Source organism: Calidris pugnax, unplaced genomic scaffold (assembly GCF_001431845.1).
Source record: "Calidris pugnax isolate Ruff unplaced genomic scaffold, ASM143184v1 scaffold171, whole genome shotgun sequence".
Classification (NCBI taxonomy): Eukaryota; Metazoa; Chordata; class Aves; order Charadriiformes; family Scolopacidae; genus Calidris; species Calidris pugnax.
Window position 1 is genome coordinate 9868969 of NW_015091064.1, and position 26303 is coordinate 9895271.

At 45.5% G+C, this 26303-nt stretch overlaps 1 protein-coding gene across 2 annotated transcripts; it reads right to left on the bottom strand.

Moving 5' to 3' along the window:
• Positions 1-1438: 1438 nt before the first annotated feature.
• On the bottom strand, positions 1439-26084 carry LOC106896610 (protein LYRIC-like). Of its 2 annotated transcripts, none has more exons than XM_014956726.1 (11): positions 25952-26084; positions 22088-22147; positions 20993-21080; positions 19563-19631; positions 17499-17714; positions 15952-16026; positions 14255-14353; positions 7365-7471; positions 6032-6151; positions 4416-4545; positions 1439-3461 (listed from the first exon to the last, which is right to left on the bottom strand). In XM_014956726.1, the coding sequence occupies exons 1-11, from the start codon at positions 25976-25978 to the stop codon at positions 3406-3408; spliced, it is 1047 nt and encodes a 348-aa protein (XP_014812212.1). In that variant the 5' UTR covers positions 25979-26084; the 3' UTR covers positions 1439-3405. The 2 variants fall into 2 exon arrangements, with proteins under 2 accessions (XP_014812212.1, XP_014812211.1); XM_014956725.1 differs by having other exon boundaries at positions 17499-17717.
• Between the last annotated feature and the right edge of the window lie 219 nt (positions 26085-26303).

A 26303-nucleotide genomic window follows, 5' to 3' on the forward strand; every position in this document is an offset into this window, starting at 1 on the left:
GAACCAGACCCTCAGCACATTTTCCCATCCCTGGCAGCCCGTGCAGCAGCAGCAGCAGCACTGGGGGGGTCCCAGCACTACCACAGCTGTATCAAACACCCAACACCCAGCAGGGTGAGGGAGGTGATTCTCCCCCTCTGCTCTGCTCTGGTGAGACCCCAGCTGGAGTACTGCGTCCAGCTCTGGAGCCCCCAACATAAGGACATAGACCTGTTGGAGCTGGTCCAGAGGAGGGCCATGAAAATGATGAGAGGGCTGGAGCACCTCTTCTATGAGGACAGGCTGGGAGAGTTGGGGTTGTTCAGCCTGGGGAAGAGAAGGCTCTGGGGAGACCTTATAGCGGCCTTTTGGTACCTAAAGGGGGCCTACAGGAAAGCTGGGGAGGGACTTTTTGCAAGAGCATGTAGTGATAGGACAAGGGGTAATGGCTTCAAACTGGAAGAGGAGAGATTTAGGTTAGATATCAGGAAGAAACTTTTCACTGTGAGGGTGGTGAGGCACTGGAACAGGTTGCCCAGAGAAGCTGTAGATGCCCCATCCCTGGAGGGGTTCAAGGCCAGGCTGGATGGGGCTTTGGGCAACCTGGTCTGGTGGGAGGTGTCCCTGCCCATGGCAGGGGGTTGGAACTGGATGGTCTTTAAGGTCCCTTCCAACCCAAACCATTCTATGATTCTATACGTGTCCTAACTACTCACAGCATAGTACCAATACAGCAGAGTCACACAAATAGTACATTGCCACCAAATTTGCCCTGAGGAGAGCTCTGCAGTTATTTAGGAAAGCCTATGATCAATAGTATTTATATGTAGGAGTGTATTTTCTTTGCCTACATTAGAAAATGGTATTAAGTAAGGTGCTGCTATAAATTCCCGAGCCCATCTGTATTACAGTGATGGTTTCCCATCTGTGAAACAGTGGAACCAGAAGAAGAAAACAGCTCTCCTGAAACCGCTGATGTCAGTAAGAGTGTTACTGATGAATTTGACAGAAAAACTGGGTAATATAATTTGCTGCTGCTTGTCATCAGCACTGCAGTCAACTTGTCAGTGTTACAGGTCTTGATTGTTCTTTTATTCCAACAGCAGAAGGATGTCATGAGGGTTTCCTAAACATAAAAAGGTTCAGATGAAGGAAATCTCTTAAAAAATATTTACAGTTCACTGAAAAAAGCTTGAAAGTGAAATTAATTTAGCCAAAACCACGTCCTCTTACTCACACACATACAAACTAATTAAATAAAACTGCTCATGAATGCTGGGCTTTGGGCAAAAGTTTTTATTTTTTATTATAAAAACAATGATAATTTGAAATACTGTAATATGTTGAAATAAAACATAATTACACAGACATCAAAAAGTTTGCAAGCAGATATAGAGAAAAAAGAAGAAATCTGGAGTCCACCAATTTTGTGAGCTTCTCTCTGTCTCCTTTATTATTCTTTTTTTTTTTTTTTTTGGATCACAGAGGTTATCTTTAATGCCAAACAAAGACCTTGGGCAACATCCTGGCTCCAATGAGGTCAATGAATGTTTTCCACTGGCTTCAGAGATAGCAGAACTTTACTCATTACCCACATACTCATTAACACATCTTCTAAATCCTTGAACTTGCCGTACTCGTTTCTCCAGTGAGGCCATGCGTTTTCTTGTTAGGCATCTGCTCCAAACCAGTTAGTTTCCAGATAAAAGCCCTTTGGTCTATTCAGTCAATTCATAAACTGCCTGTATGTCCCTTACACTGGGACACGAACACCGAGACGTGCAGATTCTAGACAGTGGGCTGCGAAGTGGCATCAGTTAAAGATGACCCCTCCCCTGTCTGAAACAATCCTGCTGTGCTAGATTTCAGGGCACGCTGTACAGGTGGTTACCCCCAAAACCCACAGCGCGAGAGAGCTGCCCTTTAACATATAGTAGCCGAGCTCCAAACACAAGTATGTTGCTGTGATTAAGTGCTTCTCTGAAGGAGACAGCTGCTCTGACAGCTGGGAAGCCACAGAGGAAGGCTCTCAGGTAAAAATGCTGAGCTGCAGGCAAGGCTCAGACAAGCCACCGTCGGGGACTGGCGGCTGCAACAGCGGGAGCACAGAGCACGTCTGGCTCCGTGATGCAAACAGAAGTGCTGGTGTAGCGGTATAAAGCCATTAACATCCCCGGTTAATCAGTGTCTGACGTGAAATTGAGTCTCAGCATCAGCCCAATGCCTAGGAACGTGCATATGTTTAACATGCATTAGTATCTCATGCAGTCTCCAAAGGCACAAAGTCAGATGCGAATGGAGATTTGACAATCATTATCTCGTCCATCTGGGCAGCCCTTCTAGGGTGGGTCAGGTGCAGGCACAGTCTCAGGACCGTCTAGGAAACCCTCACAGGTACCACCAGAGCTGCAGCTCCTCCAGGGATAAAGGCCTTCAGCTTTTAGTGGTGTCAGCTCAGCGCTATTTATAAACCACAGTATTCGATTGCAATGTATTCCCTCCTCCATGCTATAACCCCTCTGACAATAACAAATACACACTCTTTAATAAATATTAAAATGACATTTTTAAAAATTTCATTCACAGTATTTAAGTAACAAAATGATAAACTTCTAAACATCAGAGTAATAAAAGTGATTTCAAAAAGTTACTTCAGTCAACTCTAAGTACAAATGCAGCATGCTTTGGACATACAGACTTTAATCTTTAGCCCACCATGAAATCTGAGGAGAAAAAAAAAAAAGGTTTAGACCATCTTTCTAAATGAGTTTAAGATCTCCTCTTAGAAATTTTCCCTGGTGGAGCAAGCTAGCCTGATGTGAGGTGAGAAGTATAAATATGTCAAGGTATGAGGCAAAAGTCTGACTGTAGCAGCCAAGAACAATTTAAAAGATTTAGGAGGCTGGACAATGATCCGCGTTATTCTCCCTTTGTCTCTGAACAGTGCTTCCTTCTGGCCATTACTAGCCTGTGGAGGAGCACTGCTGCAAAAATGCCAGAGACCAGCTGGTGGACCCTTCGTGGAACCTAAGTACAATCACGGTCAGGTAGGTCCCGACTGCTTCTACACTGGCGTATAACACTACAAGATGACAAACAACATGACAGTGAAGAACTGAAAGGACTCGATGCAACTCAGTCAAAACCCATTCAACAGCTTTTAATCAAGGGCAGCAGTTTGTAATGAACAACCGCTCCGTTTCACCGCTCCCTCCTGTGCACAGCGTGCTCATTCTCTCCCCTCGCTCACACACTCACGCTCTCCGGCTCTCTCGCTGCTCCTCTCCTCCTCTTCCTCTTGCTGGGAGGTCTCCTAGAGCCTCTCTTGACTTTGGGCTCAGCGCGGCATGGCAGAAAGCAGAATCCTTGCAGCCCATGGGCACGTCTGCCCCGTTGGGTTGTTGCTCTGGCAGCTGCACAGATCCCTCAAGTCTCTTTCTTCATTTTCTTCCTCTTCCTCCTCTCCTTATTCCCAGGTACACCTGCCATACAAATAACAGGGGCCAGTGCACAAACCATCCACGTGCAATCGCGTCCCTGGAAACTGCTGGCTTTTCATAGAATCATAGAATGACCTAGGTTGGAAGGGACCTTTCAGGTCATCTAGTCCAACCACCGACCTAACACTGACAAAACCTATCACTAAACCATATCACTAAGCAGTACCTCTACCCGTCTTCTAAATACCTCCAGGGATGACGATTCCACCACTTCCCTAGGCAGCCTGCTCCAATGCTTAATAACCCTTTTGGTGTAGAAATTTTTCCTAATATCCAACCTGAACCTCTCCTGGCACAACTTGAGGCCATTTCCTCTTGTCCTATCACTGTTACTTGGGAGAAGAGACCGACCCCCACCTCTCTACACCCTCCTTTCAGGTAGTTGCAGAGAGCAATAAGGTCTCCCCTCAGCCTCCTTTTCTCCAGGCTGAATAACCCCAGCTCCCTCAGCCTCTCCTCATAAAATTTTTTCTCCAGACCCCTCACCAGCTTTGTTGCCCTTCTCTGAACACACTCCAGCACCTCAATGTCTTTCCTCAGTCTTTCACCTGAAGAAGGATTCTTTGGGGTTCTTAGATATGTTTTACAAGGGCCACCTACTTACGAGGGTAATCCAAAGTCACGGGGAGGGCTTTGGATGTTTTTGGTGGGCTCTGACTCACACATACATTTGCTTCTGTTTCACATTTAAAAGCACTGTGCAACAACTACTCCCACTAAACGTAATGGCAGTTTTCTCATTAACTCTGGCAAGGAACAGGAACAGGTATTTGTCACAGAAAAAAAAAGTACAACAGAGCCTCTCTAGGAATTAACATTTTCAGCTAAAGGAGAAGTGTTTTGCCCATTCATTTGAAAATGCATTTGTGAACGCTTCTTGGATTACCCATTTTTCTGAAACCAAAATTTATCAGATGTGCAAAAACAATCACTTACCATTATTGGATGAATTATTAGCAACATCCAGGGATTTTTTGAAGGAAGCACAGACCGCATCACTGCTATGTTTTGTAGATATCAAGTCCCTTGGGCCTTCTTCCATTCTTGTTTCCAAACCTTCCTGGGGCTTAATTGAAACAATATGCTTCACTAAGCATATAAGTTAAACAAAGCATATGCGAGTACAAAATATGAGAGAAAATGTCATTATTGGAGGGAATTAGGGCATTTAAAGAAACTGCACAACAAATTAGTTTTTAAATGGCTAGAATACTCTGGCATATCATCTACCTACCTCCTCCTTATTTGTTTTAGAAGGGATTAAAGTACTGAAAATGTCTTTCATTACCATCTTGCCCCTTGTTTTCCCCCAAGAATAGAACAGCAAGATACATTGAGGTGAAAGTACCATAATGGTATAGTGAGACTGAAGACTAAGATGTGCCCACCGTCCATAGAAATACTGGAGTAGCACAGGGAGCATGATGAGCAACTTTGTATATCTGCCTTCATAAGTAATTTCATTTTTTTATGTCCATCTCCAAAGGACAAGCTTCCACAGCAGCAGATACCAGCATTTGGGGCTGACATGCAGCACAAACTCCTTCTGGCCCATCATAAACATGCCAGAAGAAACAACGCCATCCTGAGGAATGTGAACAGCACTATTAAGATTATTCATTAAGGTACATACAAAGCTAAAGCAACTAATTGGATGTGCAAGAGAGAGAGTGGCCTGGCAGCACTCCAGTAACTGATGGGCTGTCCTAATGACCATGTGGATCGTGGTCAGTGAGTTAGTTAAAAACTTTTCCCTTAAAATGGGAGCATCAGGAGTTCAGGGAGCAAAATTGTCCCAAGGATCAGGAGAAACCACAGTGTGAGAGGAAGGCGAACAATACTACACAGCCATACGAGTCCAGAGCAACATATTCAGTGACGAGTGAGTGACAAACAATCAGGACATTTTGGGGTGTCCCCCTCCCATTTCTCATTTCACTCAGCAGCAAGGACATCACAGCCAAGGACTGGCCCAAAACCCAGTTATCACTCTGCTCCTTTGTGCTTCCCATCCCAAATGAGCTGACATCTTCCACAGCCTTTCTCTGTTGCACTGGGACATATTTATTTCAAGAAGCTTTTCACTGGTCTAACATCAGTCTCGCTGTAACTTCACTGGCTTTTGGGAACCACTTCTGCATTACTGTTAATATCTCCAGGTGACCTTCCACCACAGATAAAACACAGTCCAGTTGTGCAGTATACTTGGAGTGCATTTGACTGAGAAAGCATTGGGGTTTTTTCCACAATTAAAGCCATCTGCTCCTCTCTGCATTGCATAATTAAACTGTTTTGTAATTATGTTAGGGATACCCTGTTGCAAAAAAACAGTGGTCACTGTGCTCACCCTTCTTTTATAGGAGGGCAGAGAGAGAAGAGAAAAGAGAGAAGAGAGAAAAGAGAGAGAAGAGAGAAGATGAGAGAAGAGAAGGGAAGAGAAGAAGAAAAAAAAAGAAAGAAAAGCCCCCCCTTAGGTCACATCATCCTAATGGAGAAGAAATCCCCCTCTACTCTTGGAAAACCAGATGCTACTGGGAATACAAAATACTCACATGCCTGAGTCCAGCTCCACCCTTTTCTTCCATCACCTCAATTTTCTTCTTCTTCCTCTGCGTTTTGCTTTTCAATCCAGAAAGGCAGAAATGAATTCCTGCTTTGCTTTTTGGCAAATCCTGAGAACATCAGAGATTTTATGAGAGGAGCCCTGGGGTGGCTGATACATGTTTTTTTCAGGAAAACTGATTTCCTCCAGGAGTGTAGAAACAGGGCGTCTCTTTGGATAAGGTACACACCTCGGCTTAACACAGTGGTTTGCAAAAAGCTCAGCACACTCGTCCTGCTGCTGCCAAAGAAGGACATTTCCCTGGGCTTCTATGAAGCGTTTAAACAGCAAACTTTCTGCTTCTACCTCTCCACCAAAGCTACCACTGTATCACTATCGACAAACCTTCTCACTTAAATAAATACATCCCAGTTGGTAAGGTGGGAAGGCTGGTCTCAGCTGTGGACTCTACAGCTCTTTTAACCCCCAGGTATTCAGGAGGGTCAGCGGCAGCAGAAAGAGTTCATTAACACAGGGTGGCAAATACCCATGTTTGCTGCTCAGGACAGCAATGACATCCAGATGATGAACTCCCAGAACCAGCCAACTCGCCCAACCCATCGTTACATGTCCTGCAAGTGTGTCCCCTCTCGCCCAACCCATCCATCGTTACATGTCCTGCAAGTGTGTCCCCCAGCTCCAGCTATGTCAGACAGGTCACAGAATCACAGAATGATATGGGGTTGGAAGGGATATCTGGAAATCATCTAGTCAAATCCCCCTGCCATAGCAGGTCCACCTAGAGCAGGTTGCACAGGAACATGTCCAGGCGGGTTTGAATGTCTCCAGAGACAGAGACTCCAGCACCTCTCTGGGCAGCCTCTTCCAGTGCTCTGCCACCCTCACAGGAAAGGAGTTCCTCCTCATGTTTAGTCAAGTTTGTGCCCATTACCTCTTTGTCCTGTCATTGGGCACCACTGAAAAAAGACTGGCCCCATCCTCTTGACACCCGCCCCTTAAGCATTTATAGGCATTGATCAGATTACCTCTCAGTCTTCTCTTCTCCAGACTAAAAAGACCCAAGTCCCTCAGCCTTCCCTCATAAGAGAGATGTTCTAGGTCCCTAATCATCTTTACAGCCCTCTGCTGTACCCTTTTCAGCAGTTCCCTGTCCTCTGTCATGGTCAGGGGAGTGACCACACCAAGCGCCTTCTCCCAGCATAAGAAAGCCCCCATGACCAGAGCAGTCGGGCTCTAGGGCTGGACTGGACACCCTGGACTGGCTGAGACTGAGCCCAGTGGAGCAGATCTCCCTCCCTCAGTCACCGACGCCGCTGCCTCACCTTCACCTTCTCGTCCCCTGCCTGATGCTCCTCATGTCCTGTCCAGTTTCCCCACTCTTCCGTGGGAGCCTTCCAGTCAGAGTCTAGGTCAATCGCTGAAGGATCGTCTATTAGAACAAGCATAGGAATGAGTTATGTTCAGATCCATACTACTTCCCAGGGTCATGCTAGAAATGCAAACACTGCAAAGGGTATCTGTCATCTTCCTGGGTGTGCATGTATGCACATGCATCTTAAACACATTTAAAAGAAGTATACATTGACTGCTAATTCACAATTAGTGACTGCACTCTTCAGGACAGGAGGAAAACTAAAGAAGGGCAGAAAAACACATGCAGGAACAAAATCCCTTCCAGCCTGAGCTTCAGTGAAACAAGCTTTACAAAACTAATAGCATGGCTATTGTCAAACATTTTCTTTTAATTTCATGGAGAAGGATTCAGGCATATCCAGAAACACTGGCAGAGACAGCAGGCTCTTCCACTCACTGCAACACACCATCCCCAGGGCAATTATTTGTATGCAAGAGTAATATTAGCAAAGGATTTGTGCATTTGTTAATGCTCTCATTGGCTTTTCTTTCCTAAAAAAAACAGTATCGAGTGCATTCTTGACTTCGTCTTCCTCTTCCATTTTCTTTTCTTGAATGTAAGCCAGAAAGGCACCATCACAGCACAGATTTCCAAAGCTCCTTAACATGCAACTCTAAATATGCATGAAATAGATAACACCTACCCTGCATCGATTTGATCATTTCATGGGGGCTAGGCGGAAAACTTTTGAAAATCTTTTAGCTTTCTGTATGTGCCGGCATCTGGTACCTTTGAAAATCTGGCTGCAAGCCCTCAGCTGCCTCTCCACAAAGCACTGGCAAATGATCCACAGGCAAGAAGGCAAAACAGACCAGTCTAATTTCTTTGCCCAAACTGAATGAGGTGCAAAAAAAAGCAGATAAATCAGCATAAGATGTTGAAAGGACTACTTGATTATTTTCTAATGGTTTGAATGTAACAATCTTAAGTCTTATCCTAACAGGAAGAAAGACTTTCAAAACACAACATATAATAATAACTCTTAGCTGATCATGTCTCTTAAAATAAAAACAAATATAAAAAAATCCCAGGCTGGATGGAAAAACTTCTAGTTGAAGCAGGGCCAAACCCAAAAGCATGCTGGGGATGATAAAAGAAAACTGTTTCCAAAAAGCTCCTCTGTCCAGTTTGCTGCCAAATGTTATAAACATGATTATAAACATTGCTCAAGTTCTCAGTTTAAAATTCATGCCCTGTACATAGGCAGTATTCCTTTCCTTCTGCAAAAAGGACAGGAACAAGTATTGTCTAATGTATTCCCCCCCCCCCCCCCCAAAAAAAAAAAAAAATCCAGTCTAAGTATTTTAGGCAAATGAATGCATCTAGATTTGAGAGATGCAAAGTATACATGAATGACTTAGACGTCTGAAGAACAGTTTGTCTAAGCTGCAGCATGGGTTTACACCACCAAAAAGCTTCTCCTGCTTCTCCCTGGTTAGGTTAGAGGAGGGTCTGGTTCACAAATTCTGGAGAATTTAGCTGTTGTGGTTGAACCTGTGCTCTGCACCCCGTATCTGTGCCAGAAGGTACATCATGGTGAGGACACAGCAAGCGTCAGCAAAGACACACTCTGCCTCTGCACTAATATACCACAAGTGTGCCATGGCAGCAAAAAATACAGGCAAAACCATGCTGCTAGAGAGAAGGCAAATTCTGGCTACCAGGAGGGTACGCATCACGACGTAGGGACTGGTGAAATGGCACCAAGACTTCAGGAATGACAGTCCCTCCTGAGCTGCACGGCAGCAGCTCTGCCGGCGGATGCTCTTGTGGGTGGGCAAGCAGAACAGACTGTAACTTAAGGAAGGCACACGGGATGCCAAGACTATCTTTTTCACTTCCGATCTCTTAAACAGTATGTTTATGTACTTATTTTTAAGCATGAAAATAGTTTTAATGGCTGAATTCCTGCAATGGGCTGTCGCTCATGCTTCGCCCTCGTCGAAGGGTAGCACAAAGCTCAGCCAGGCAGGGGTGACTCCCTCATCTCAGAATTACTCTTCCCAAAGAATTATGTCATAGAGGTGTTTAAAATCAACTCAGAGTAAAATTAAGTGCAATATAAGATTCTTTACAATTTGCTGGATTTGATGGGAAAATAGGATTAAATGTACTTATCCTAGAGCTCTGGTTTAAAACCTCTCCTGTTGTGTAGCATGTTTCCCTTCCAGCCACACTGACATCTCCTGGAATGGCTTTAAACTGTGAATAACCTCTAATATTTTTAAATCAGCAGCTGGTCCTCTTTGGGTCACAACAACTTTTACAAGCTAAAACTGGAAGAAACCTAAGGGAGAGCAGCCCTTCACCTGGCCAGGCAAGATCCTCATGGACCGTGTATTGTCTATGCTGCTGAGTCCTTCTGTGGCTGCAAGGGCAGGTGGCCATGCAATGAGCATGGTCCTAACCCAAATCCTTGCTGAGCCCTCATTTGTAGACCAAGTGGAATCCATTCAGTGCAAATGGATAGACAATTTCCAGGCTAAAGCAAGGCATTAATGTGTTACAGGTCAACATTATTGCTGCCAACAGCTGGGTGTAGGAGTCCCACATTTAGCACCTTCCTCTAGCATAATTCAGTAGATGCAAAAATATCCAATAAATCCCAGACTGAAGGCTTCTTTTAATCCCAAGAAGCTGCTTATTCCCATGAAACAAAGGAATTAAAATTCATTTTAACCCCAGGAGAGAAGGAAGGATGGGAGTCATGAGACACGGGAGCCTACTGAAGGTTCCAGGAAAAATCTGCCTTGGCAATCAAGAAGGATTCATTGGGAAGACGCCAAGTCACAGGTAAAAAGGCAGCCCTGTTGGTCATGAGACATGCTGCATTTGCAAAGCAGAACGTGGGTCTTCTGAGACTGTGCTGTCGCCAGAACACAGGCCCACTGTGCTTTGAAGCAGAGACAGGGCATAAAATCTATATTTGTTCACCTTGGAACCAGACACAAGAGCACTGTGTGGGTTACACATTTGTAACAGCAAACCCAGCCAAAACCTATCGTGCATTTTGTGAAACAGGTAAGCGTAAGTACACAACGTGTCACCAAAGGGGCAGTGGCAGATGGGGGTTATAGTTGCACGAAGGCAGTGTTGGGAAACATGTACAAGCAGTAAAGCCATCAAGGTAGAGCACAGGAGGTAGAGCAGGCAGGAGATGTGTGCTGGCTCTAGAACAGCCCTGCAGAACACATGAGAAAGGTGCCTGGTGAAACCAGAGCAGCTCCTGGGCCCGAAGGTAAAGTGAACTATGCCAGAAGCACCAGAGGTTTTCTCTTTGTGGCAGGGCTGAAAAGCATGCAAACAATAGCAGTGAGCAGGGAAATGTGAGGATGAAAGGAGTTGCCCACTTTGGAGCCCCCTCCCCTCATGAGGGACTGCAGCCATCAGTTCTAACCGCGTGGCTTCAGCTCCGAGACACGGAATACCCCGAGCTAACGAAGGCTTAGCTTGTAAGAATTAATTGTTTGAATATGCAGAGACAATGAGTGATGACAGAATGAGAATTACAGAATCACTGAGGTTGGAAAGGGCCTCTGGAGATCGTCTCATCCCACCTCACTGCTCACAGCAGGCTCAGCTACAGCAGGTTGCTTAGTGGTGTGGCCATGGAGGGTTTCAATGTCTCCAAGGATGGAGACTTTGCAACCTCTCTGGGCAACCTTTTCTGCTGCCTGACCCCCTCACTATAAAAAATAACCCACCTTTTTTCTTGCGTATACACAGAATTTCCCATCCTTCACTTCATGCCCCGTTGTCTCTTGTCCACTCACTGGACAGACCAGAGCCCACCACCCCATCAGGTGTTCCTGCACGCAGGTGGACTCTGCTGGACCCACTCCAGTATGTCCACCCTGTACTGGGAAGCCCAGAAATGGGCACAGCACTCCAGACGTGACAATGGTTAAGAACTAACCATCGGCAACGTGCATCATTAATGAACGTCAACCAAGCAGTGCCTTGTTTTGAAACCAGCCTGACTTTATCAGTCTGTTCAACACTCCCATATCACAGTGACCACACAGCTCCCTCGCTGCTAACTCCCTCTCTCCCTCTATGTATAAATACTTTCAGTTGCGACAACACTTAAGCCTCAAGCCTTTTGTGAGTTAGGCTGTTATTATCACTGGTACTTCACGAGAAGATAATCCAATGGGGCACAGGAGCCGGCCAAAGCCACTCTACGAGCCAAGGCAGGGGCAGGAGTCTGGCGTCCAGCTCCTTCTTCTGCACCAGCCCATCGCGGAACAAAGAGACTCATTAAATGTACTGATCTGGATTTGATAAAATGACCCCAGCTCATATTCAGGTTATGAATGGCTTTTTTTTTTTTTTTTTTTTTTTTTTTTGCAGTTCACAGGCCTGCAAGAGCTAACAGGCCTTGTTTAACTGTCAAAGAGCTCATTTTGCCTGCAGCGCCGACCTTAGTGCCAACCATTACCTCATCTAAATTCAGGGAATACATGTTCGTGACACTCCCCTCTGCATCAATATCGAGGCTGATGATTCAAAGGGGAAAAAAAAACCTAAAAACTACTACTCTTAAGAAGCAAGCCGTAAGGCAGGCAGAAATCCTTCCATTTCTGCTTTCAATCAAAACGCATCTGCTCCGAGGTTTGCCAGAGCAAGCTGCTGAGTTTGCTCCTATCTGCTCTGCTCTCGGACAGTCGTGGCGTGGAAAAAAGAAAGAGGAGCTCTGCCTGGCTCTGCAACTGCGGATCAAATCCAGAGTGTGCCAGGCGTGACATGAGCTAGGTGGAAGGCGAGGAAACACTGATGAAGAGCTGCCTCCCCCCTTCCCGCCCCGGCAAGCCTGGGCTCAGGAGTTACGAAGGGCCAGCAGCAACGTGGGGGTAAACAAACACAGCACTAAGGGAGAGGAATGCTTGGGGATGGGGTGGTTTTATTTTCTTTTTTTTTTCCCTTTTTTTTTTAAAAAAAAAAAGAAAGCAAACTGTGCTATTTATAAAATCCTCTGATGGTCAAGCCAACGCGCCCGCTGCAGTCGCAGTTACCGCTGGGCAGAGAAGCAAGACGACCGCAGTCTCTCCTCCTCCATGCATTCAACCACCCTGGGTTCTCCTGCAGTTAAGGCAATCAGAGCAGCTAGAGCAGGAAGGGGTCTGCTTGGCTCGTCGGCCATCGTTCCTGCAAGAGCAGGGTAGGGCCTCCCAACAACAGGGGTATAAATAGATGTTTCACTCGATCCTGACCAAAAGGTCAAGAGAAAAGGCCACCTAATACCCACACTGTTCATGCCAACTCGTTCCAGCCGCTCAGGACCCACACTGCCCTTTCAAGCAGATTTTAAAAGTAAAAAAAACCTTGCTATTACCAGTCATAAAAAGCCTGAAATCCTGATTGCCACTGTCCACTGGGGCTGGATTCTGAATCTGGGTAGTAGAGAGGAAATTACAACTTCTGGCAAACGTAAACCCGTTGCTGTAGCAGCGCCCCGTCCTCCCTGCGGCTCTTCCCCAGCCACCCCACCGAGCCCCCACCAGGCTGGGGACTGCCTGGAGAGGGGCCACCCAGCTCCACCTTCCCCACCCAGCCATGGGAGGGAGGGAAACACAAGGCTTCAGTTATGAAAAACCAACCCCAACTTTGAATTCGTTTTGCAAATTTAGTAATCTGAGATGATTGCTAACACGTGGGACCAGGCTTTTGTTGGTTTTTTTTTTTTTTTTTGAAGCACAGAGCCCGTATTGTTGCCTCTGGCTCAGGATGTCCCTTACCTACGCTCCGCTGGGTGTGGGGAGGGATCGCCCTGTGCTCGCCCTGTTCCTCTGCTCATCTGCCAGCAGCTGCTGGAGAGAGGACACGGGGCGATGGGAGCCTTCAGACAGCCTCCCTGCAGCTGGCCTGGCTGCCCAGAGGCTTTAGTTATACTTTGCACAGCAGGATGCATGCATCGAGCAAGGCAGAACCACAGAACCTTCATGGTTGGAAGGGACCTTTGAGATCAACGAGTCCAACCACTAAAAAAACCAAAACAACAACAACAACAAATACCAAAGAAACAGACACAAACCAACAATCCCGGGCACTAGAGCATGCCCTGAAGCGCCACGTCTACACGTTTCTTAAATACCTCTAGGGATGGTGACTCCACCACCTCCCTGGGCAGGCTGTTCCAGTGCCTGACCACTCTCTCAGTAAAATAATTCTTCCTGGTATCTAATCTAAACCTCCCCTGCCGCAACTTCAGACCATTTCCTCTGATCCTGTCATTATTCCTTTGGGAGAAGAGGCCAACCCCCGCCTCTCTACAACCTCCTTTCAGGTAGTTGTAGAGGGCAATGAGGTCTCCCCTCAGCCTCCTCTTCTCCAAACTAAACACGCCCAGTTCCCTCAGCCTCTCCTCGTATGACTTGTTCTCCAGACCCCTCACCAGCTTGGTGGCTCTCCTCTGGACACGCTCCAGCAGCTCAATGTCCTTCCTGTAGTGAGGGGCCCAGAACTGAACACAGCACTCAAGGTGAGGTCTCACCAGTGCCCAGTACAGAGGCACCATCATTGCCCTACTCCTGCTGGCCACACTATTCCTGATACAAGCCAGACTGTACCCACCGCATCCCCTTTTTGTCGCCTTCTGAGTAAAAACACCCTTCTCCATGGTCCCATGCAGGGTGCCTGCCCAAAACCAGACCCAAATTGAATTCCTCCCTTACCTCTTGCCATCCTTGTGCCAGGTGGGAAGTTTGGGGCTGATTTTTGGGGCTTAGAAAATGGACTGGAAAGGGTATCAGTGTTAGTACACTCGTCTTTCCACAGAAAATGAGGGAAGAGACATACCCTGCCCTTGCCACGCATCGTCTGTGGGGAGGAAAGTCGAGCTGGTGTGCCAACAGCATCTGGAAGGACTGTCTTCGGACGATTTACTCTTCATCTTATCTGCATACAGGAAAAGCATCTTTTTAAAAATAAAAACAAAACATAAAAAAACCAACCCCAAAACCTAAAAGATAATCACATAGGTATAGTCACATTACTAAAACCAATTAATCATGCCTTTATCTGCTCACTATGTCATGAAGCCTGGACGTTATGTAATTTAAGCCACACATTAATCTACGCTGCTCATCACTGTGGATTTATTAATGAAGGCTGGATGAGGACACTACACCCGTAAGTTATTAAAAACAACCCACTCAGGAGTGGCTACACTAGCAATATTCAGAGTTGTAAACTTCCAACACATCTCTGTTGGGGATGTGTAGTTCCTGAGGAACAAAAGCCACGACCAGTGTATCCAGCTCCCACTGACTTCAGGGAAAAGCTGCTGCTCATTCTAACAGAAATCCATAATTGCTCCAAGAAAGAGCACAGATGAGAGCAAACTGCTGGAGGAAAAAGAAGAGTTAAAGTTTTTCTGATTATTATTTTTAATAACTAAAGCAACCAATAGGATTCACCTGCCTTCTTGAGTGACTCCCATCAGCCCCTTTTAATGCCTGTACATCCAGTCTTTTCTTCATTTCTTTCATGCACAACAGATTTTTTTTTTCATATCTCTGATTTTACTTACTTCCTTCCTTCCTTTTGCCTAAAGGACTCCTTCATATGCAGTTTTGTCCTCTATCAGCCTGATTTTTTGTGGCATAAATGCAGATGTTAACAAATATTTCTCCCTGTATTTGTACATTAGGAACTGCCTCAATCCACTGACACAGTGTTGGAAAATAGATGATAAATATGGCATCTATTATATTGACTACCATGTCTGGCTTTAGAAGCGAATGTCAGCATTCTGGCTTACACTGCACGTGCTGTTCTGTGCATGGATGTCTATCTCTATGTACCTATGCTTGCCTGCAGCATCTCTAAAAGATTCAGCACCACGCTTTGCATTCATCAGCCAGTTGGACCTGCAGAAAAATTTGAGTTTCTGGTAGACAGAGAGTGTATGAACAAGGAGCACTCAGAGCCAGGCAGTGAGAAGGACCGAGAGTGGCAGAGAGGTGAAAGTGAAAGCCAGAAATGAGGCTCAAGATTAATGCAAAACCAGAAGTTGCTCCATCCTTCTCAAGGCCATGCATGGAGAGGCTTAAGCTGCAAATCCCTCACTCTGCTGGAGAGGAAGCTGCTGGCTAGGCAGCCTCGAGCAGGGCCTCTCCAACCTGGGCGTTTGCTCCCTCCCTCGGTCTGAAATTCCCTGAATTTGTTGGTCATCAGAACACAACAGAAACCTTCTGTGCGAGTAAATATAACAGGAAAAGAATTTGCTGGGGAGGCAATTTTTTTTTTTTTTTATTTATTCCAAGATGAGACACCAGTTTGGAAAGCGCTCAATAAAACATTCTGATGTCACTCCTTAAAATGCTGGTAGCACTGGACTGCAGATGTGAGCAAGCTCTACAAGGGAGAGTGACTAATGAAATGTGGCTCTAAGGGAAAAGACCCATATGTAAGCAATGAGAGTACTTCTAAGCCAAGCATCGAGGAAAGCAATAGAAGAATTCAGATAAAAAGTCCAAAGAGACACCACTCACCTAACTCCCTGGACAGCTCTGATAAAGTCCCAAAGGTCACAGGACAGGATTTTACTTCCGCAATATCCCATGTTCCTGCATTTCAAAAGCAAACAAACAGTAACCCGAAATGTCATGTCACATTCACAGCTGGCGACTGCAGTTTCTACCTGGCACTCCCAATCTCATTATAGCCCTTCCATGTTCTCTCCATCCCAAGCCTGCAGCCACTGCTGCTCCTGAAGAAGAATCAAGGGAGGAGAAATTATCTTGCCAGACAAGAGAGCCCAGCCCAGTTGCCATCTACACCCTCTCAGCCCTTCAAAGTGCACGTCACACCAGCAAGTCCTTCTCTGGACTTCATCAAATTCTCACTCATCTGGACTGATGTCCTCTGTATGCACAACTGGCAGAAGTTGTCATCACGTATCAGCTTGGAATCTGGCCTTTTGAAAGCATGAGAGTAAAAAATGGTACTAACGTCCTCCCGTCATCAACCCTGCACTTTGCTGAAAAAGGGCTCTAGCAGAGAAAGCCACTCGTGTAAAGGGCAACCTAAGACCATTTTCTGTATCACCACAGTACTGGATCACTGCTACTGAAGGTGAGTCATCATACAGCCTTATATACCAGTCAATCCAGCCATCAAGCTTGATTAATCAGTGCGCTCGTATTGAAAATCAAATGCTTCTGAAAATCCACCAAAAAGCAGTATTAAACACTTTAACTTTTAACTCATAACTCACCAAAGCTTCATCAAGAAGTCAGGAAGAGAGATATAAAGAAAGATATAAAGGTCCAATTACTACCTAGTTCTTAATTATTGGTGTTGCTCTAGAATCTACAGTATCACCCACAATAGAAATACAACATGAGGCATTGCCACAAAAATTAGACTATGATGGAAATGAAAAGTCATCAAATACCAGTGAGAGAGCTGATATCAGTGTCTCCTGATCTTTAGCCTAATGGCCCAGCAGTCCAGCCCTTCTCTGCTTTAAAGGTGTCTGAGGTTTTAGAGATGCATTTTCCCACCTCCAGCTTATGTTACACAGAGAATGTCCCAACAGCCCAGCTGGGACCCAAAGTAGCTCTAAATGACCTTGTGGAGACCCACAAGGGGTGGATCAACCGGGAAGGTGGGCAAACCATGTAGGTACAGCACAGCACTGACATGAACAGACTGCTTCCCACTGTTAAATACCCCAACTGATTTAGGAATACCCTGCCTCATACTGCTTTGAAACACACAGACACACCCCGAAGCCCAACTCTGACCGTACATGAGCATCCTCGGAGGGAAAGGCTTTGGTTCCTTTGCAGAGGAACCAGACACTGAATATCTGTGGGTATTTAACATGCACCCAATGGGTAGTCTGCAACACAGAAGAAATTCCTGCCGCAGAGACCCCTCTTGTCACATTGTGGAAAATAAATGAAGCTAGCAGGGTTCAAAGGGGGTGGACAACACTGTGTGTGTGCAGGGTGAGTGTTGGTGGGGCAGTACTGTCCTGCACACAGAAATTCATGAAGCTTTCCCTCTGCAATGTTTGAATGTCAGCACTCACCTACATTGGAGAAAACATCCTCCTCTGATGGGGAGGACACTGATTCTTCCCGTATGGCTCCTGAGGCCTTCAGCATGGTCCCACACTCTGCCTTGGCAATGAGAGCACCTTTTCCACTGCCACTGATGTCCTCTGTGAGTGGCCACACCGCTCCCTTCTCATCCCAGTCAAAGGCTGGTTCAGCCGCCGAGCTACCCAGGGATGCTCTGCTGAGGTCTTCTTGAGAATAAACATTATCACAGAGTCATCATTATTTTTAATTACAAGGAAGAGTTTGTACAAGGTAAACAACAGAGCAAAGGCTGATCTAAACCCATCAGATGTAATGACTATATTCCAACTGAAATTATTTACAATACAATGTCAGTAAAGCAGAGCCTGGGATGGGAGACTGGAGCAGCAAACGTGAAGGCCATCTGAGAAGGAAGGCACCACACAGTCCAGCAATGAATCCCACTGGAGATGACGCAGCACCGCAGAGGCCTTGGCATCCCTCCTTGACTGCAAGGGCGGCTCAAGGCCTCCAGAGTCCAGCTGGGGACCCAGAGCAGTAAAGGGAGGGAAAGAGAACAGCAGGACCTCCAAGGAAAAAGAAAGCAAACCTCCTGGATGTTGGTAGTTCAAGGCTGCTAGAGAAATCAATGCCAAGCATTTGGATGTTATAAATAATTACAATTATTTCCAACATCTTCTCTTCTTAAGGACTCCCAAAGCATATTAGGACTCCATTTTCCTGTGACTGATGGGAAGGGGACCATTTCTGGCATCAACCCCACCTTCGCACACCTTAATGCTGCTGCTGCTGGTGCTTTCCTGCCAGAAAACAGCAATCAGCACTCAGCAGGGTTAAGGCTTCTTCCTGGAAGCGCACATTTCACTGCTCTGTAAGTGTCCATACTAAACAGGACCACCATGATCACCTGCTTGAACCTCCTGCACAACCCAGGCTCCAGGACTGCACCAAGGACTTCTGCTGCTTCAGCTGGGACTTTGCTGAGCTCCCTCTCCCAGGGCCAGCAAAGCACTTAATGCCGGCATGGAGTAGTGTTAAACCATGCGTGGCTAACCTTCTGCAGATGCAGCTGGCATCACTGATGCCACCAGGCCAACTTACATGAATAAAGCTAAATGTGGACCCATCTACTCTGTTGCAGAGCAAGTAGAGACCTCAGTACCTTAAGTCCTTAGAGATTGTCATACAGCTATTTAACTCTTGATTTATCGAATCAAAATGATAGAAAAAGTGGTCCCAAAACGTTTGTAAATTTTTATATTAAAATTTGCTTTTCACTTACTCTCCAATTTTAGTAGAGCATCTGAGAGCACTTTAAGACAGTGCAGACAGTGCACAAACACCCACATTCATCCAGCTGAGTCTCCCAATCCCATCTTAGCTTCTAAATTACTCCAATATATTAAACTTACAGGTTTGTCTATTGTATTAATAATTTTATCACAGATAATTGAAATGTTTCCAAATGCCGTAATTCCATGACCTGCTTTCATACAGCAGTTATAATAACATAATTAGTAGAAATGTGTATAGGCCTAAGCGCATGGCAGACACTTTGAAATCTCCAGAGGAAAAATGTGGAGTTAGGATAAAGCATTGTTTCATTTTACCTCATTAGTCCAAGAGTATATCCCTCCCTTTATAGCTTTCTACACTGGGCAAGCCTGTATTAAAGAACCTGTTTGCAACTGAGCAAATTACACAGGTTTTTATACATCCATTATCAGAAAACCTCTTCTGTCAAGTCACGCAAAAATAACTAATCCACATTACACCAAACTTCTAGCAGATCTCAGACCTTCTAGCAGGTCCCAGATCTCTAGACATTTGCTGTCGAAGTCCTATGGGCAATACTATGTATTTCAATGAAAGCCTGGAGTAAAAGGCAAGTAAGAGCTCCCAAGGCTGTCTTTTCTTAAGCAAATAAGCCTAAGTAAGCACAAAGATTTTATTGCTGAATGACAAATGAAGCAAACAGAAAGATGCTGGGAAGTGAGAAGGGGTGTCAAGCCCAGCCAGAACAGGTGTGTAAACTCAGCCTGTACTTTTACCTTTTTGTTTCAGCCTTTCCTTCCTTAAGTGTCTCTTTTCTCGGCTGCTGATCTTGGTCTGCCAAACTCCTACAACAGAGAGGAAAGTTAATTTTTAAGCTAACAAGAAACTTCCTTTACTGCTTTTATTGCTTAGCACCGGGGTAAACAGCTATCTGATGCTGGCTGTAGAAGTGGAACCGTGCAGCATCTCCCCATGTGCAGCCTTTGTTGTCTCTGCAGAAACACCGTACATAAGAAATCCCCGTCACAAACGTGTCTATCATGTGTCCTGACTCATGTAACTGCACATATGCTTCTGTCCTTTGTGTCAGCCTGGTGTGATACCCCTTTCCCTCACAACAGATTATCAACCGCCTTGTACATCTGACAGCAGAAAGAAGTTCATGAAAGTCTTAACTGTCAAACAAGGCTTCAATTTACCGGCTTCCTCTAGCCCTGAACATATCCTAAGATGTGTTCAGCGATGTGGAGACCCTCTGATTTCCACACACTTTCATTCACACCAACGGGGCCACTTTCTGCCTCCCATCCCTCTTCTCCATCACCCCAGAAGACAGGGGAGGGATTGACACAAACGGTTAATAAATTAAAAAACACAGTCCGTGGATTTTGCTTGAGACAAACACCTTCTTTTTCTGAACCATCCCCGAATAATGTGTGAAACAGTTCAGCTGGCTCATCTGTTCAAAAACACTAAACATTCGTTTGGAGAAAACCTCTGCTGTTTGCCCTTCTCCTGCAGCAGGCACTCTGCTCCTCACACAAGGGCCCGCAGGAGGACTCCAGTCCAACAGCAGCGAGGGCTTCTCTTGCTCTCACTGCCACACTAATCACATTATAATCTTTTAAGCCCGGAAAAGCTTAGAATTTGTTGTTTTCAATATGACCCTTGGTGGGGGGAGGCGGAGAGGGGCTCATGGGATGCGACGGATTTTCCAATGAAATTCTAGCTGCCCGAGACTTGCTAGCCTCTGCCAGATTTCTCTGCAGACTTGCTTATAGCCAAAAGGTCTTGGCTCTGTTCAGGGACGTGCTAGAAATTGGATGTATGTTACCCCAGTGTATTTACCAGCCTCAGCCATGGGCACAAGAAAACGCTGCCTGGGAAGACAGGCCACAGGGCGAGAGGAAGACCATGAAGATAGGACCCTGGTACCCTGTGGACCTCTGGCCTCTTCAAAGATCCTTCCTCATCTGCAGATTTGCCATCCCTGTGAATGCAGTAAGGACCTGAGAAGTGCGGCAGGAAAGCACACAGTCCCTGTCTGTGTCATTACACGTAGTAAAGAGCAGATGATGGAAAAAAACTCTCAAACTGGCAATTTTTCCCATTAACACAGGAGTAGAACAGTAGAGAAGACCTCCCTTTTGAAATATTTTATAACATGTTTTCATTTGGTAAGAGAAAAAAACAGATCTTTTATTACCTTCCTCCTCCTGCAGTTTGTCTTTTTGCACAGAAAGGTCTTTCAGCACCTCCTTGTCTGAGCACTGGGCTTTCCTCTTCTTCTTAGGCTACAGTATACAGGAGATACGTGGCAGAAAGATAAAACAGGTATTTGTTACATGTCATCATGAAGAAAAAAAGAGTCAGGGCAAGAGATCTGAACCAGAGACCACACAGTGGTACTCGGAGAGAGCAGTAGGTCACTCGAGTCTTTAAGTGGGTGCAAAAGTCTTCCTGAGCAGATTTTATTGCAAACTCCAAACCGATGAATGCTATAGCTTTCAGCCTACAAATTTGACTTATCTGCTAGGCTAGAAAGCTCACACTTTAATTCAGGCACCTGCTATACAGGAAGATTTTCACTCATCATTCCCAAGTCTTAATTTTTTTCCAATAAACAAGGAAAACCTAAAATTATTTACCCCCTTTAAAATCAGCTATGCTAAAACCAACAGTTAGAACTTAACCAAAAAGCCCCACAGAACAGCCTTTTGTTAATGAAGATATCTATAGTTTACACTAACCTGAAATGGCACAGCAGTGACCGAAGCCATTTTCATATGGTTTGATTAAAGAGTAGAGTTAACCTTACGCCTTCAATTTTGAATGTTCTAGTTTTAACACAGCAGTTCTTGACTTTTCCAAGGCAGGATACCCCTGCCAGGAACACACTTCCGTGCCCAGGCTGGGTGGTTGCTCCTCATTTGGAAGTGTCCATAAAGCACAGACAACTTTACTCCACACCAGCACCAATGCTCGAAGCCCAAGAGAAAACCCTTACCCAAACCCAAGGAAATGTCCCATGTCAGAGCTGGAAGTGAAATACAGGAGATTCCAGCTCCCACTTCTAGGCTTCACCCTAGACCGTCCCACTTGTGGTGGCAGTGACAAGCACCACAGTGTGACTGTGCCAGGGTCACTCAGTCTTATGTTCTTAAGTCATCTCTTAAGTGCTCCAACAACAGGAACCGCGAATTATCTTTAAAAAGGACTATGAAATAAGGAACATGCTTAAAACAAGTGTGTCTTGAAAGGTAATAATAGTAATAACAAACTCTAAAACTCTTACTGGTACCTTGAGGAGCTTTTTCTCTCTGATGTTGGCTGGTGTTATAAGCTGGCCATTCACTGGAACCTAGGAGATGGACAGTAAAAAAAGCATTATGGAATATATGTGCATCTGTCTGCATGTGTAAAAATATATATGTATGCATAGAATTACTTTGATACATTCTTATAATACATATGATGGGCTAAAAGACACAACTAAATAACACCCAGTACAAATCTGGGCTAGAATTTATGGCCTTGTTCCAATTTGAGTTAATTTATTCCATATTAATTAGTGTTAGCTAAGCCGTTATGAATGTAAATCCAGAAACTCCACATAGATTTATTCCAAAGCAGACATATTTGTGGTTTATCCTAAGATTTGTCTAGGATCAAAGTTGTTTTTCAAATAGGGTAAGCCTGTCTTAAAAAAACAGCATAGACAGGAGAAGGCTTATTTTAATTCTTGTTTACTGGTTGGGGTGGACCTTATGTTCCCCCTCAAGTGTATCTGACCAACTAAAAGCGCAGCTTTCATCCTACTGAGATCCTGTAAAGTAAACCATGAAACTTTAAGGACTTTTCAAGTTACAGTTTGATTAATGTCTCAGCTATCTCAAAATGCACTGGCAATGGCCAACCTCCAGCTACAGGGGTGAGAGAGTGTAAATCTGCAGCTGGGACAGCAGGGGCTGGGACCTGGGATCCAAGAGAAGGCAGACCCCCCTTCCACAGGTGACTCTCTGTCCCCCGACACTCACAGGAGCATGTTGCTGAATGTACAGCACCCCTCTCCCTCACCCAGGTTGTCCTCCTTGTGCAATGCAACCCCCCCACCCAATGCTGCCCAGGTTTCCTTCAGTCCCATCAGACCTTGAACCCAAAGCTTACAGTAGGGAGCCCGACCCAGGCTGTCACCGTCCTCCCTGATCCATCCCCCACCTCTGTCTGGAGCGAGGGGTGACAGTGAGCTAGGGAGATGCCTGGCAGGAGCAGACAGCCCTGCAGGGAGCAAAACCCCCGGCTGCAGCCCAGAGCTGTCCCCTTGGCATCAGGAGACAGTGGGCACCCTTGCACAAGCTGGTGAAGAAGGGGCGTCAGGTGCCCACAAGGGAAGGCAGCTGATGCTACCCACCCTCCACTGCTCCTCCCCACCCTCACAAGTCATCTCTGTCCCCAGAGACACCACAGATGACCTTTGGAGGTCCCTTCCAGCATGGATCATTCTATGGTTCACGCTGGAAGGTGATGCAGCTGCAGAGGAGCGGTACCCGCTCTGTGCCATCACAGATGCCGATGCAGGGCTGAAGAGCAGCACGTGCAATTAATGAAACAGAGAGATAGAAATCAGCACGCTCCACAAAACACTGTGGCAAATCAGGAAAGCTAAAATCTGGGGGGCGGTAATTAAAAAAAAGGCTGATTGGGTGGCTGCATCCCTTTGGGCAGCGGGGATGTGACCCCACATGTGAGAAGCAAAGACTCAGAGCCACCTTGCGATGGGCAAGACTACAGCTCTCACATGGGGACTTAAGAAAACTTTTTTCCACAGAGCAACAAGCTTTTTGTGTTCTCCCCAAGGCACTCCAAGATATTGACAGGACTTGAAGCAGCTTATTCCAAGAGAGGAACCAGAGAGATCTCTTAGACATCAAAAAAAATAGAAAAATCTCTGCTGAGGTTTGCAATTATTAGTTACCAGCTAATAAAATCCTGTTGATGATTGCCCTTGCCTGTCCTCAGGAAACCAAGCGGAGCTGCAGTCCTTCAACCTGTTAATGCTTAGTTCTTTGGTATTTTTAAGACATTTTAGAGGTATTTTTCACAAGTCTCAGAAAGGTCTGATTTGATGTGCATGTTAAAGACAGCTGTACAGGCATCTGGACACTGGCAAATGCATTGCCCGTGGAGGCACTTGCTTGGAAACCCAGACCAGTTACAAACTGGTGGTATTCTGGGGTGTAGCATGGACCCAGCAGACTGGTGTTCAACTGAGCCCCCACCGTTATTCTGAGGAGGAGCCCCATGAATTGCAGACTTTGCAACATACCACTCTCTGAACACAAGAAAAACACCAATTCTGGGTCTTGCAGTAAAAAACCACAGAAACAGAAGCCAAAATACCTGCCTAATTACATCAGTAATTCCACCAGTTTCAAATTATAAGCTTAAACCAAGCGGTCCACATCTCCTTTGTCTCCCTTAGCTGTCGTTTGGTATGTTTACAACTTTATAATTTAAAATTATATTCTCCTGAAGGTTCACTAGCAAAATAATGACTTCTGTGTTAAAATCCAGCAACGTTTTGTAATAGTTAACAAGTTTGTTTTTTCCCACAGGCAATCATCCCTCTTCTGAGACTCTCAGGTTCATTTACTGGAGGCAGTCCATAAACCCCACCACAGAACAGACCGTTTTCCATATCCTGCTCTGTTCAAGAGAAAAAATCCCACTGTGCCTGCAGCAGGGAGGGAAGCAGCCTCTCACATAGGGTGGGAGACATAAAATACAAAATCAGGGGAGTTTTGGTGAAAATTTGAACCACTTAGTTTGGGAAAATCTTGAGCTTTCTCAGCATATGCTTCTGTCCAATTAAAATTGGGAAAATCTTGAGCTTACATGAGTCTGTCTTTCTCAGCATATGCTTCTGTCCAATTAAACGTGTGAACATTTAATTGCATTCTTAGTGAACAATTCCTACGCAATATAAAATGGGGGTGGGGGTGGTTTTTCACTATATGACACACAACTTCAAGAAAACTGAATTTTATGGCATGACACAAAGGGATAGCTGGGGAAAAACGTGTGAACATTTAATTGCATTCTTAGTGAACAATTCCTACGCAATATAAAATGGGGGTGGGGGTGGTTTTTCACTATATGACACACAACTTCAGGAAAACTGAATGGCATGACACAAAGGGATAGCTGGGGAAAGCCACATAACGAGTAAATGCAATATTCCTTTCTAATCTCACCAGAGCCTGGTGATTTCCCAGTTCTCATCATGAGATCTTCAACCTTTTCTAAAGGCTTTGCAAATGAGCCTCCCAAATTAAGGCACGTTAAGCAAGACTGCCACCATCAGCAACAGAAAGAGCAGCACCGACTCAGGAAGTGAGGAGGAGGATGCCTTTTTGCGTCTTTCAGACACACACAGAGGATAAGAGACATCCCACCTCCTGTTAGCCTCTCTTTACATGAAGATGCTTCTGCAAGCGTGCAGGACTACATGCAGAGTGATGACAAGAGGTGTCAAGATTCAGGACATGGCCACGGTCTTCCTCCTCCAGGCTGCCATAAGCGAGCACAGCCCGAGGTGGAACAGAGCCCTCACAGGGGCAGGGAAAACTCCAGAGGGAAAAATGTTGAGTGCAACAGAGAATTAGGGAAGATGGAAACTATATTGGCTCTGACAGACTGGTCTCAGCTGGGGCAGGATCATGTTCCTAGACCTTCTTTTCATATAAACGAGAGCATGCAAGAGGCTGGAAAAACTGCAGCACTTTGTTTTAATGCTTTGCCAATCTGGCTGCTGTATACTTTTACCAGACAAGCACAACATTTCCTACTTAAATGCTATTTCATCTGCTAGGTATATATCCCTCTCTCTCTCCATCGCTAAGAGGTTAAAAATATACTGTTGACAGTCATTTACTACATCCCAAGGGTCTTCCTGCTGACTGACTGACCTGCTATTGAGCCCTAAATACCCACCTGGGACTCCTGAGCCTCGCTGCATCCTTCCCTGCGAGCAGCTGAGTGCAAGAAAGACACCAAACCTGACCCCTGACTGACAATCACCAAACAGCCCACCACTCCATCACCAAACAGCCCACCACTCCATCACCAAACAGCCCACCACTCGGGTGATGCTCTTCTTTCAAACCTGAAGTATCCGTTGCTTCTCCGCCATCCTTCAGTAACAGCAGCAACTCCCTTCCTTTCATCGCCAAGTAGAGTTCAACTTCCTTTTGGTGGAAAGGTATTATTCTAGCCTGACCTTTTGTATTAAATCCTGCCTTTATCCAGCCCCTTTTCAGGCAATAATCCAGCTGAGGAACCCCACCCTACCCTATTCTTCCCTTGCAGAAGCCTTTAGGACACGGGATTAGTCATGCCTCTTTATCATGCTGTTTGGCCATTCTGAAAGAGAAAAAGGAATTTTCATTATTTTTATTGTGCTTAACCTAATGGACTCATTAAAGAGAAATGAATTTTGTCAGGGTAATTTTTTTCTT

Coding starts and splice junctions, on each gene's coding strand:
- LOC106896610 (XM_014956725.1), bottom strand. CDS start 25,978: ATGGCGGAGAAGCAACGGATACTTCAG. Junction 21,081..22,087: donor GAGAGAAAAAGCTCCTCAAG/GTACCAGTAAGA, acceptor TGTATACTGTAG/CCTAAGAAGAAGAGGAAAGC. Junction 7,472..14,254: donor CGATGCGTGGCAAGGGCAGG/GTATGTCTCTTC, acceptor TTGTTCTAATAG/ACGATCCTTCAGCGATTGAC.